Below are 13,240 nucleotides of genomic sequence, written 5' to 3' on the forward strand. Positions count from 1 at the left end.
CTATTCGAAATTGTGAACATACAGTAATTATTTTTTTGTCAACTACATACAGTAATTAGAAATGCTAGATTCACCTAAGATTTTCTGTCCCCAAGGAAATTAAGAGAGGCATGAATGAATGAATATATCAAGTTTTTATAAAAAGAACACAAAAATAAAATTCCAGTTTAGATCTTTTATTTATTTTTCTTTTCTTTTCACTTGGCTCCCAGTTTTGCAAGCATTGTCCTTTTATTGCACTTGGTGACAATCTTAGTACTACATCAAAAGATTTTGACCAGTCTTCTCATTCACATGAAAATAAATAAAATCAAATCATAAGTATCCCCCAAAGCTTAAACACTCACATAACAACACTACACCTATCTCCACCCAAGACAATCCCTTTCTTCTCCCCCTTTCTTCTCCCCCTTTCTCCAACACCTACCAAAAGCCCCTCTCTATCTCTCTAAACACTAATATCTCTTTCTCTCTCTAGTTCTTGATTTTTGAAGCTTTTAAGAAACACATGGCTGACCAAAGTGGGGGGTTAGGTTTGATGAGAGAGTACAGAAAAGGGAACTGGACACTGAATGAGACGATGGTCCTCATTGAAGCCAAAAAGATGGACGACGAGAGGAGGATGCGGCGGTCCATCGGCCTTCCGGCGCCGGAGCAGTCACAAGATAGCCGGAGTAGTAGTGGTAATAAACCGGCGGAGTTACGGTGGAAATGGATAGAAGATTACTGCTGGAGGAAAGGATGTATGAGGAGTCAGAATCAATGCAATGACAAGTGGGACAATCTCATGAGAGATTACAAAAAGGTTAGAGAGTATGAGAGAGGGAGGTTAGAATCGTCTTTTGCGTCCGGGTCTTCCTCTTCAGCTGCTGCGGAAACGGGGTCGTATTGGAAGATGGAGAAGAGTGAGAGGAAAGAGAGGAACTTGCCGAGTAACATGTTGCCTCAAACATACCAAGCGTTGTTTAATGTGGTGGAGAGTAAAACGCACCCTTCTTCGACCGCAGCAACCGCCATAACCGCAGCAGTCGCTGCTGCTGCCGCAGAAACTGGAAGTGGAAATGGTTCGGGCGGTGGACTACACATCCCAAAAGTGATACAACAACAAGGTTTAGGATTTGTTCCACAACATCAAATGATTCAACCTCCTGTTCTGTTACCTCTTCCACGGCCACCACCTCCACCGTCTCAACCGTTGCAACCACGACCGCTTCTTCTACCACCACCTCCACAGCCTTCTTTTCATGCTCAGCCAATACTGCCCACAGTAGGTACCTTCTTTCTCTCTCTTCTTAACTTCAAGTTTTAATTATATAGAAAAAGTCGACATTCAAAGTTTAGTTAATTCTTAGTCCGATTTAATTTGAAGTATAAATATATAAAAAGAAAGTTAATGTTTTTCGTCTTTTATTTTACACGTCTCAGTTAATCACTTAATTATTTTCAGTAAAAAGAATGAATATACATTACATTACATTATTAATAATGACAAGTATTTTGGTTGGGATTATATTGGATAAATATTTTTGAAGAAGGATAGTAGCTCAGATTCTGACACGAATGAGCATTCAGACACATCTCCGGCAAAGCGAAGGAGAACAATGCCGACCACAGCCGCCGGTACAAGCGGTGGCGGCGGCGGAGGAAATGCAGAAATGGAGGAAGGTGAGAGTGTAGTGGCGGCTGCGTTATCAAGAAGTGCGTCTGTGATCGCTAACGCGATTAGGGAGAGTGAGGAGAGACAAGATCGGAGACATAAAGAAGTGATGAGCTTAAAAGAGAGGAGACTGAAGATCGAAGAGACGAATGTTGAGATGAACAGAGAAGGCATGAGTGGACTAGTGGAAGCCATTAATAAGCTTGCGAACTCTATGTTTGCTTTGGCTTCTTCTACCTCTCGCCACAATAATCAGCATCAAGGAGGTCCATCATAATAACTTTATGTTATTATTATTATGGTTTATTTGATTAGGAAGTGGTTAGCCAAAAAAAGACTGGTGACTAAGTACATAAATTGTTTTCACTATCACTGTTTTTAAGTAAATAATCTTGTGATTCCATGCAATATTTATTGAAACGTGATTGTTGATTAATATACAATGTGGACTCATATCACAAGAATGAGTTACATATGTGGTTGAAATGAGGTTAGATCGTTATTTATAACATGGTTATGAATATTTAATGTTTTTTTTTTTGAATATTTAATGTTGCTATATGATGATAAATAACACAAAAGTAGAGTGCTTACTGCTTAGTAGTATAATCTCGTTTAATTAAGTCATAGCCGTATCTTTCGTTAGTCTTTTGAAATATGATTGTGTTTTAAAAACCATATGAACGGAAACAACATTAAATTAAAGTATGTTAATTAACGTAAGTGTTTTCATATATTCACTAAGGATTTGTAAATGATCCTTGATTTGGACAGGTTGAGATTAGAGTTCAAAATTTTTGGCCATTAACATATAGAAATAAATGTAATGACTACTCAATGCCCAAAAATTATGGACATAATCATGCAATTAAACGGAAGAGAAGGTGATAACTTGTGATCGACGTCGATAACTAATTATGGACATAATCATGCAATTAAAAAGAGAAGGTGCAATGTACGTAAGTTTTTGGAATTAGGGGCGTGGACAGAGGCGCGTGGGGAAGCATTTAAGTGTGAGAGAAAGTGGTCAAAGGGGGCAGAGAGAGCAGTCAAAGGAAGGGCCGGGGAAGAGTGTGGAGGCCATTCTAGTGAGCATTATTGGTTCCTTTTCTTATTCTTCTCTCTCTCTCTTCAATGCATCAAAACTTACGAGTTGGGACAAAAATCTTGTCATTCTTATTAGGCCGTGTAGTTAGTAGTAGCAGCTTACATGTTTTTTTTTTTAATCAATAGCTTACATGTTCTAAACTGTATAAAAAGCAGTTAAATACTGTTTTGAAACAACAGGTTTATGGAAGATGCATTGGCAATTTTATTAATGACAACCAAGTCATTTTTGGAGTGGATTATCCCGTTTGCAAAATAACTAATTTGTTTGTTCTGACGGATTTTAAATTTAGTTTTTTTCTTTTGTTTATAGAATAATGGTTACCTGTATTTTTGAATATAATCAAAATTTAACAGAAGAGATCAAATGTAAGATAATTTTTGCCGCGTGCTAATTCACAACCGAGATACAATATGACATCTATGTGATCTCAAATTCTCAATAAGTAAAGTTACAAAAAAAAAATCTCAATAAGTATAACACTAAATAAGACCGACATTTTCACAAACTCTTTAGCATAAAACTGAGAACCTAACCCATATATACTCAACCACAGCCACAGTTAAGGACCTAGCAAAGTGGGTTTGGATAAGGTTAGATTTTTAGTTCTCTTAATTAGATTTAAATATCCAAGAATGTACTAAGGAAAGTGGAAAACAGTAGGTCTAAGTTGGACTTGAATAACCATGCTTCATATAGGTACAGAGTAAATGCAGATCCTAAAAACACACGTAAGGTCCATCTTATGAACACGATAGTTCAATATTTTATTTGCTAGTGAAAAAAGGGAAATAAACGGAACTCATGAGGGTCACGACAATAAATCACAATGGGCCAATTTCAAGAAGCAATATAATATAACATATAAAATGTTATTAGAAGAAAACAAAATTTAAAAGGTTATCAATGTAATGTGTATAGTGTTGTACTACTCTATTGCCAAAAGTGCTTCTCTTTTGCTTCCCCACACCCTTCAGATGCAGCTTTTCTACAGAGAAAGTGAGCTGTGTTGAAATAATGATAAAAATTAAATAAATACTAGTAACATTTTAGATAGAGACATGTGCGTTACGATTACACCAAAGTATACCAGTAATCAATTCTTGTAAAGTCTAGTTATATGTGAATTAAAAGGGATTATTGAGATTAATATATAGAAAAAGACAGACATTGTTAGATGATAGGTTATGTATGTGGTTACAACTGTTAATTCGGTCTCACATTTACTTGTAGTCTATGTGGTATGTAAGCAGAAGCACGTACACAGAACCGGAATCACATACAACTGCCGAAGCGACTTTTCAAAAAAAATATTTGAAACCGTGTATATGTATTAGTTTAAAAGAAAATAATATTCAAAATAATATAATTCAAATTCAAAAGCTTCATCGTCATTCTTAATAATCTACTAGATTTTGATATGCGCTTGAAAGCACAGATTCTTTTGTTATAACAAATTTTGATATTCCCTATATATTATTTGAGAAGCATTATAACATTTTTTTGTAGCCACGTGTCATCACTAGAATGTTTTTTAGAATCTTTAGAGAAATATGTTGGTCCATCTAAATATATAATAAACTTTTTATTAAACCACAATAAATACATTATTAATGTGCTTCATTATTTTCTTAAATAAGATTACAAAATTGCCTAATGTGGCTAAAGTATATATGAGAATTAATGATTTTGAATAATAAAGATTTGATAAAAATAAGTGTGTATTATAATTATATTTGTTTAATTTTAAGCTATTAAAATAAATTAAACAATCATAGTAACCATATAATAAAATTAAAAAAATTATTTTTATATTATATTTTTAATTTTTAAAAATGAGTATAAATTACTAAAACTGTGATATCTTGCATGTTTACATGTTTTTAGCCTTCATATCTTGTACATTTTGATCATATAGATTAGGAATTAAGCATCTTTAGAGTCTATGTTGCATGCATTGTCCTTATTAGATGTTGGAGAGTGCTATGGAGTGATTGGAGATGTTTGGGAGCATTGTGATTCAAAAAAGAAGTAGAAAAGGATCATTGGGCGAGTAGAGGAGCTGGAGCGACCTACTGGAGCGAGGTCATGCACCCGCTCTGGATGAGTGAAGTGTAGAGCGACCCACGGGAGCGAGGTATGACACTCGCTCTGTACTAGAGCGACCTCTTGCACCGGGGTAGTGCACCCGCTCCGAGCTCAACATGTCGTCGACAACTTTCCAGATGTGGAGCGACCTGGTGCAGCGAGGTCATGACCCCGCGCGCAATTTGAAGAAGTGGAGGTGATCTTTGGAGCGACCTACGGGAGCGAGGTCATGCACCCGCTCCGAGCATTCTTTATCTTAGTCGAATTTTAATGTTTTAAAAGGGCTTTTTAGACTTTTTAATGGGAACCATTAGGTTTACCAAAGACATATAAATACTCTTGTAATCCTAAAGTTAGGATCTTATCTTATTTTCTATCTAATCACAAAGAACTTTGAGTGTGATTTCTTAGATTATATTGATCACTAATCATGATTAACACCAAATCATCATTGATTCTTGGGTCTATCATGACAATTAGTGAGTAGTCATCTTTGAATTCATGGGTTAGGGAGATTAAGGGTGATTAAGCTAAATCTAAGGTGTTTAGGTATAGATCAATATTGTTTCTTGCTAGTAGAGTGCTTTTAATGCAATTTTAGAGTTGACCTCTCTAAAGTTGAGCTCTAGGCATTTCATACCCGGAAGGTGTTTGATGAAATGCCTGAACCAACTCTCCTAAGCTTTTAACATTCTTTACCAAAGGGATTTGTTGTTAAAGGTGTTAAGATGGCTAGTAGACTTGAGATTAATGATTACTTAGATAACATTCAACCAAAGGAATTTGATGCTTGAGTTATCTAGGTAAATGAGCATTCATCTAGGGATAGAGTTTGTTTAGGATTGTGTCTAGGTCTAAGGTAGATATAAATTGGTTGAAAGTTAACACCTTTAGGTTGAATCTTGATCACCCAAGATCAATTTCCATAACCCATGAGTTCTCCCATCTTATAAGAAAGAAAGCTTTGTCCTTTATTGCATTTTAGGTAGAAATCTAGTTTAAAATCATCTCAAGAACTGGTAGCACTTAGATTAAGCAAGGTCTTGCATTCTCTTTGCATCATAATCACTTAGAACTGGTTTGACATCCTTTATACTACAACATTTGATTAGGAGCCTTGAAACTCCTAACATCAAATTGGCGCCGTTGCCAAATTCTAAGTTGATTGTGACATTGAGATTTAGTCATTTGCTTGAGACTAAGTCAATTTTTATTTAATTGTGTTATTGCTTCTCTTTGTTCTTCTCTGTTTGCATTTCAGGTGTATGAACACAAGGAGCAGAGGTCCAACAAACCTAGTTCCAAGAGTTGAAGACATTAGAGCACTTGAGAGGGAAATTGCAAGACAAAGAAGAGAAGTAGAGCAACAGGCTCACTTGCAAAGGTTGGGGTTTGATATGGAGAATCTGCCTCAAGATGGTGATGCCCAAGGAGGCATTGATCCAAGAGCTGATCCTTTTAGACCACAGCGCCAGCCACAACATCCATTGCGCCAAGCTCGTGCCATTGGAGCCTATGATCAACCTCACATTCATGGTCATAGGTTGGGAATTAGAGCACCAGCTGTGGAGAACAACAACTTTGAGATCAAGTCAGGACTGCTCAACACTATAGAGAACAACAAGTATCATGGTCTTGCTGCTGAAGACCCTTTTGATCACTTGTACAAGTTTGATAAGTATTGTGGCTTTTCCAAGATAAATGGTGTTTCTGAAGACGCTTTCAAGCTGAAGCTATTCCCTTTCTCTTTGGGAGACAAGGCACACCAATGGGAGAAGACTCTTCCAAGTGACACTGTCACTACTTGGGACGAGTGGAAGAGAGCTTTCCTAGACAAGTTCTTCTCTACTTCAAGGACAGCTAAAATCAGAAACGAAATCTCTGGGTTTCAACAGAAAGGTCTAGAGAGCTTCAGTGAAGCATGGGAGAGGTTCAAGGGCTATTGGTCTCAATGCCCTCATCATGGTTTCAGCAAGGAGAGTTTGCTGAGCACCTTCTATAGAGGAGCTCAACCACAATGCAGAAACAGACTTGATACTGCCAGCAATGGTTTCTTCTTGGGAAGAACTGAGGAAGAAGCAGAGGAACTGGTAGAGAACATGGCCAAGAGTGACTCAGTCTACAGTGAGGAGCATGATAGGATCAACAGAAGTGATGATCAGCAGACAAAGAAAGAGCTGAAGTCTCTTCAAGCCAAGTTGGATCTACTTCTTGCAGAAAAGGCTAAGCAGGAGAAGATGAACTTTGTTGGTGACCAGAAACAAGAGGCACCTCCAGTGATCAATGAGGTTGATGGTTTAGAAGGCCAAGAGGAGTTGTGCTTCATCAATGCTAATGGCACATGGTACAAGAAAGAGCCCAACTTTCAGTACCAAAACAACTACCAGCAAAGACCACTTTACAACAATCAGCAAGGAGGTTACCAAGCCAACCAGTCTCCTCAGACTCAAGGAAGCTCTTCTCAAGCTCAAGCTCCAGATTCAAGTGTGGATTCTATGTTCAAACAACTCTTGGAATTTCAGGCCAAAAATGAGAAGACCATGATTTATGAGTTCAAGAACATCCATGCAAAGATTGATGAGAACTATTCTGACCTCAACAACAAGTACATGCAACTTGCCTCTCATCTCAAGGCTTTGGAGAGTCAAGTTGCTTCTATGCCTTCATCCTCCAAGCAGCCAATGGGATCTCTACCAGGAAAACCAGAAAAGAACCTTAAGGAGTCTTGCAATGTTGTCTTCTCTACTACTTCTCCAGAGATTGAGCTGAGTGATCATGAGAAAGAAGAGGAGGATGAGATTGAACGGCTGGTATTTGGAACTGAGTTTGGGGAAGTTGAGAGATTTGTTGTAGCCACAGCTGAAGCACAGATCGTGATGGACGCTGCCATCAAGGTTGAAGCAACGAATCTGCAAAGAGCTGAGCACAAGGCTGAAAAACAAGTTGAGAAGAGAGCTGACAACAAGCTAAAAAAGGTTAAGCTAGAAGAAACAACTAAGGTTGAGCTTTCACCCTATGATCAACCCCTTTCCCCCAAAGAGTTCTCACCAAAGCTCAAAGGAAGGTGCTCTCCAAGTTCAGGAAAGATCTTACTGATGTTGGCGTCAGGCTTCCAGAAATCTCGGGTATGCGTGAAGCTCATGTCCAGATGATGCTCATCAACGACATTCTAGACCACCAAGCTGAAGTGGCTGAGCTTTTGGACATCTCCATTATGAAGATTGATCCACCAATTCCTCCAAAGTTTCTCCCTAAAATTGAGTCTCAAGGGATGTTCACCTTGTCTTGCAACCTTGGTAAGTTCACTTTTAATGATGCTCTTGTTGATTCTGGTGCAAGTGTAAATGTGATCTCAATGGAGATGATGAAGAGCCTAGGGATTGAGAGCATGGAGTCAAACACATCTTCCCTACAGTTTGGGGATTCCTCTTCTACAACTCCTATTGGTCTCATCAAGGACTTCCCTTTGAAGATTGGAGCATGCACCATTCCTATAGATCTCACTGTTCTGAAGATGGCAACTGAGAAGAGAGTCCCATTGATCCTTGGCACTCCATTCCTTACAACAGTAGGAGCTTGCATAGACTTTGCCAACAAAAAGGTCACACTCCTAAATGTGAACAAAGCTGTCTCCTATCCACTACAATCCCCAATGAAGACTATCTTGATAAGACTCTTCACATTCTCACTCTCCACCCAATGAAGTTTAAGGATGGGGCCATTGAGTACAAAATCAAGTGCAAGGGGAGGTCTAAGCCATTCTCAAGTGCAAGGGCCATCATCACTCCTCAGCTCCAAAGTGATCCAATCAAGCTTCAAGAGCTTCTCTCTCAAGTTCTCACAATCACTCTTGAAGGTGGGAAAGATCCTTCTCTTCACTAGCCAATTGGAAGAAAAGTCAAGCTAGAGACTTAAAACAAGCTCACTTGGGAGGAAGTCTCATGGTATCCTTTGTATATATTTTTATATTTCTTTTTCTTGCTTTAGTGAGTTTGAATAAGCTTAGGGACAAGTTTGGGGGAATTCTCAAAAATTCCCAAAGGTCATGTCAAAAATTCCAAGGTGACAACAAGTCCTCCCTCCTTCATTTTCCTTCTCTTATGACAGCCAACTTCAAGTAAGTGCATTCCACCTTGTAAATATTTAGTTTTCATGTTTATCCTTTCCCTTAGATCTCTTCTTTGAGCTTATTCTCACACAAGAGACTGTGTGAAGTAAGTTTGGGGGAGAGTCTACAATCTCACATTGTGTTTTGTTTTGTCTACTTGTCATTAAGTCTCATGCATTGCATTGTGAATAATTATTTGCATAGAAAATCCATAAAAATTAAAAAATTTCGAAAATCACAAAAATAAGCATTTAGTTGCATCATTTGCATCTTTAGGATTGAGTCTAGAAGCATTTAGATTGCATTCATGCATTGGGAGAAACCTTGTAAAGAACACATATCTAGAACTCAATTTGACATCCTAGCTAAACATATCAAGTAGCTTAAGCATCTTTTGAAAAAGCTTGTAAGCTTCGAGCCTTGAAAACTCTTCTTGAAACTTGTTTGCTTGCTTGATGTTGGCATTGTTCTTAAGATCAGCTCCAATCTAAACTTGGCTTGAACGAACTTAATCTCTCTTGCATATGGGCACTTGCATACTTAATCATGGATCTCATACACATTTGGGTTATCTTATTCCTTTATATACCAATCTTTGTTAACCCAAATGGCACTCCATACCCTACAACCCTAACCATTCTTTGAGACCAAACATTGAATTTCATGAGTGAGGCCTCTTTTGATAGTTTGTCATGTGCAAAATCTTGAGAGTATTGGAGGCGACATAGATTTATTCTCATCTCTTGCTAGCATAATGAGCTAGCATTTAGGGACGGTGAGAGGGGTTTGTGTAACCTAAATTTCAATATCTTGGGTTTGAGGAGTGAGAAAGATGAGAGAGATGAATAAAAGAGTGTTAATAGAAAAGAAAACTCTAGGGACAAAAAAAAAAAAAAAGAAAAAGGGAAAGTATGAAGCTTTAGATTATGTACGAAAGAACCTTCCCCCTTATAGAAAAAAAAGAAAAAGAATCAAAGAGAAAGTGTGGAAGGAAATGAGAAAGAGTTAGAGCTAAGTGCTGTAAAGAAAATGAATTAAAGTCCCTAGTTAGTTGAGTCAAAAGAAGAAGAGAGTTGTTCATTGGGTGAGTGATGAGAGTGTGTTTTATTTTGGTTTGAGATGATGATAAAAGGGTAGAACTGGTAATCACTTAGGAAAAGAGTAGCATGATGAGAATTAATCTATGTATGCATGAGTTGCTTCTAATCTTAGATAAATTTTGCATAATGATCAAGTTCCTTGTTCTTGAGTGATAACCACTTTGGAATAATAACATTTAAATCCTTCTTTTCATTCATATTAGACCATTGCTTACCTAGCCAAATGATTGAGATCATGTGCCCATTTGTGAGAATTCACTTTGTGTGTGTGTGTGAATCAATGTGAGAGCCGGTTGAAGGAACTTGTCAGTTGATGAGTATTGCAACTTGAGTAGAGGCATAAGAGTATGGATAGGTCTAGAGAAGCTAGAGTATAATAAGGGAGTTGCTCATGCTATTTGCTATGTTTTCTTTGGGATGTCATATTGAAGGCTAGAAAGTGTTTCTTTTCGTTATAATCTCCCAATTTAAAATATCTCCTTCTTGTGTTTGAAAAGTTTACTTGAGGACAAGTAAAGGACAAGTTTGGGGGAGTTGATATCTTGCATGTTTACATGTTTTTAGCCTTCATATCTTGTACATTTTGATCATATAGATTAGGAATTAAGCATCTTTAGAGTCTATGTTGCATGCATTGTCCTTATTAGATGTTGGAGAGTGCTATGGAGTGATTGGAGATGTTTGGGAGCATTGTGATTCAAAAAAGAAGTAGAAAAGGATCATTGGGCGAGTAGAGGAGCTGGAGCGACCTACTGGAGCGAGGTCATGCACCCGCTCTGGATGAGTGAAGTGTAGAGCGACCCACGGGAGCGAGGTATGACACTCGCTCTGTACTAGAGCGACCTCTTGCACCGGGGTAGTGCACCCGCTCCGAGCTCAACATGTCGTCGACAACTTTCCAGATGTGGAGCGACCTGGTGCAGCGAGGTCATGACCCCGCGCGCAATTTGAAGAAGTGGAGGTGATCTTTGGAGCGACCTACGGGAGCGAGGTCATGCACCCGCTCCGAGCATTCTTTATCTTAGTCGAATTTTAATGTTTTAAAAGGGCTTTTTAGACTTTTTAATGGAACCATTAGGTTTACCAAAGACATATAAATACTCTTGTAATCCTAAAGTTAGGATCTTATCTTATTTTCTATCTAATCACAAAGAACTTTGAGTGTGATTTCTTAGATTATATTGATCACTAATCATGATTAACACCAAATCATCATTGATTCTTGGGTCTATCATGACAATTAGTGAGTAGTCATCTTTGGATTCATGGGTTAGGGAGATTAAGGGTGATTAAGCTAAATCTAAGGTGTTTAGGTATAGATCAATCTTGTTCCTTGCTAGTAGAGTGCTTTTAATGCAATTTTAGAGTTGACCTCTCTAAAGTTGAGCTCTAGGCATTTCATACCCGGAAGGTGTTTGATGAAATGCCTGAACCAACTCTCCTAAGCTTTTAACATTCTTTACCAAAGGGATTTGTTGTTAAAGGTGTTAAGATGGCTAGTAGACTTGAGATTAATGATTACTTAGATAACATTCAACCAAAGGAATTTGATGCTTGAGTTATCTAGGTAAATGAGCATTCATCTAGGGATAGAGTTTGTTTAGGATTGTGTCTAGGTCTAAGGTAGATATAAATTGGTTGAAAGTTGACACCTTTAGGTTGAATCTTGATCACCCAAGATCAATTCCCATAACCCATGAGTTCTCCCATCTTATAAGAAAGAAAGCTTTGTCCTTTATTGCATTTTAGGTAGAAATCTAGTTTAAAATCATCTCAAGAACTGGTAGCACTTAGATTAAGCAAGGTCTTGCATTCTCTTTGCATCATAATCACTTAGAACTGGTTTGACATCCTTTATACTACAACATTTGATTAGGAGCCTTGAAACTCCTAACATCAAACTGTTAAAAGTTTCACATTCAAATTTTGTGATCTATGATTTAAAACTTTTGTTATGACATGATATAAATAATTAAAAAATAATATAAGTTCAAAGTCTCATTTAATAAGTATCAAGAATAAAAGATATATAAATATATGTATCATTCTAAATTAAACTATATGCCATATAAAAATACATAAATATCTCAATTTTGAAATTTACTTTGAACATATTTTTGATAAAAAAATTTTGAAAAAATATTGACAACTTAATTTTTTAAAATATTATAAATTACTTAAACCATTAATCCCACAGTAAAAATTTTGTTATCACTAATTTAGACTTTTTGCTATAACAGATACAAATGATAAAAAAAAATATGAGCAAAAAACATCATCTAATAAATATTAATATTAAATATACCATATATTTGTTATTATCATTTAAATTTAATTATATATCATATCAAATAAAAAGAAAATTGATTTATAAAATTTATTTATATGTTCGCACCAATTTAATTATATAAGTAGTAGATAATGACTTTTTAATTATTTAATATATATTTATTATTTCATAATATATATAAACATATGATTTATAAAATAATTTATATATATAATGTTCATCCCGCGTAAGGCACTGATCTTAACCTAGTAAATTAGTATTTTGTGATTGTTTTACATTATTATGTTACAAATTCGAATTATATAAAAGAACTAATTTTTAAAAAAATATATAATTCATGAATTACTTTATTTGGAATTATATATAAATCTTATGTAATTTTGTCTTACGGATGGGTATTTTACATGGACCTAGAAAAACCAAACCAAAATCAACTCGAAAATACTGGTTCACGTCGGATCCAGAGAAAAATACGTATTTTTTGGAAATGTGGGTCTCTGTTCGCGTCTGAGACCTACCTGAAACCCGTTTGGGAGCCAAAGTACCCAAAATGTTTGTGTATATTAGATATATTTGTGTATTTTGGATATGTTTTTGGTATACATATATTTTTAAGTTTTTGGTTTGAATTTCCGGTTATAGTTTTGGATTTCGAGTAAAAATTCAAATTTTAAAAGTATATATTTTGGGTATTCAGATATAATTTTGGGTATTTTTTGGTTCCTTGGTAGATTTTGGATATTTTTCGTGTTTCGAGTATTTTTATGTTTATCGAGTTTTTTTTGAGTCCTAAATATCTGAACGGATCCATACCCGTTACGTACAAAAAATAATATATATTTTATAGGTATTTGAATTATGGACTCGAAACCATCCATATCCGAAAGAA

The 13,240-nt window shown here is 36.3% G+C and overlaps 2 protein-coding genes and 1 non-coding gene across 5 annotated transcripts; 2 read left to right on the forward strand and 1 right to left on the reverse strand.

The window, feature by feature from the left end:
* Positions 1 to 263: 263 nt before the first annotated feature.
* LOC103828785 (formin-binding protein 4) lies at positions 264 to 2,143 on the forward strand. 3 transcript variants are annotated; one of them, XM_009104420.3, is made up of 2 exons: positions 264 to 1,271; positions 1,573 to 2,143. In XM_009104420.3, exons 1-2 carry the CDS (start codon positions 509 to 511, stop codon positions 1,932 to 1,934), a joined length of 1,125 nt encoding a protein of 374 aa, XP_009102668.1. In that variant the 5' UTR covers positions 264 to 508; the 3' UTR covers positions 1,935 to 2,143. The 3 variants fall into 3 exon arrangements, with proteins under 3 accessions (XP_009102668.1, XP_009102667.1, XP_033131248.1); XM_009104419.3 differs by having other exon boundaries at positions 264 to 1,267; positions 1,533 to 2,143; XM_033275357.1 differs by having other exon boundaries at positions 264 to 1,267; positions 1,536 to 2,143.
* Positions 2,144 to 4,969: 2,826 nt separating this feature from the next.
* Positions 4,970 to 8,735, forward strand: LOC117126826. The gene is made up of 4 exons (XM_033275953.1): positions 4,970 to 5,049; positions 6,115 to 7,917; positions 7,962 to 8,454; positions 8,559 to 8,735. Exons 1-4 carry the CDS (start codon positions 4,970 to 4,972, stop codon positions 8,733 to 8,735), a joined length of 2,553 nt encoding a protein of 850 aa, XP_033131844.1.
* LOC117127042 lies at positions 6,716 to 6,822 on the reverse strand. The gene has a single exon (XR_004449800.1). It is a non-coding gene; the product is annotated as a small nucleolar RNA R71 (small nucleolar RNA).
* Positions 8,736 to 13,240: the final 4,505 nt, after the last annotated feature.

Source organism: Brassica rapa, chromosome A07 (genome assembly GCF_000309985.2).
Source record: "Brassica rapa cultivar Chiifu-401-42 chromosome A07, CAAS_Brap_v3.01, whole genome shotgun sequence".
Lineage (NCBI taxonomy): Eukaryota > Viridiplantae > Streptophyta > Magnoliopsida > Brassicales > Brassicaceae > Brassica > Brassica rapa.

Excerpts from the sequence above, each read along its gene's own strand:
- LOC103828785 (XM_009104419.3), top strand. The coding sequence starts at position 509 with ATGGCTGACCAAAGTGGGGGGTTAGGTTTGATGAGAGAGTACAGAAAA. Across the intron at positions 1,268-1,532 it reads CTCAGCCAATACTGCCCACA|AAGGATAGTAGCTCAGATTC; the intron begins GTAGGTACCTTC and ends ATATTTTTGAAG.
- LOC117126826 (XM_033275953.1), top strand. The coding sequence starts at position 4,970 with ATGTCGTCGACAACTTTCCAGATGTGGAGCGACCTGGTGCAGCGAGGT. Across the intron at positions 5,050-6,114 it reads CGCAATTTGAAGAAGTGGAG|GTGTATGAACACAAGGAGCA; the intron begins GTGATCTTTGGA and ends TTTGCATTTCAG. Across the intron at positions 8,455-8,558 it reads TAGACTTTGCCAACAAAAAG|TTTAAGGATGGGGCCATTGA; the intron begins GTCACACTCCTA and ends CACCCAATGAAG.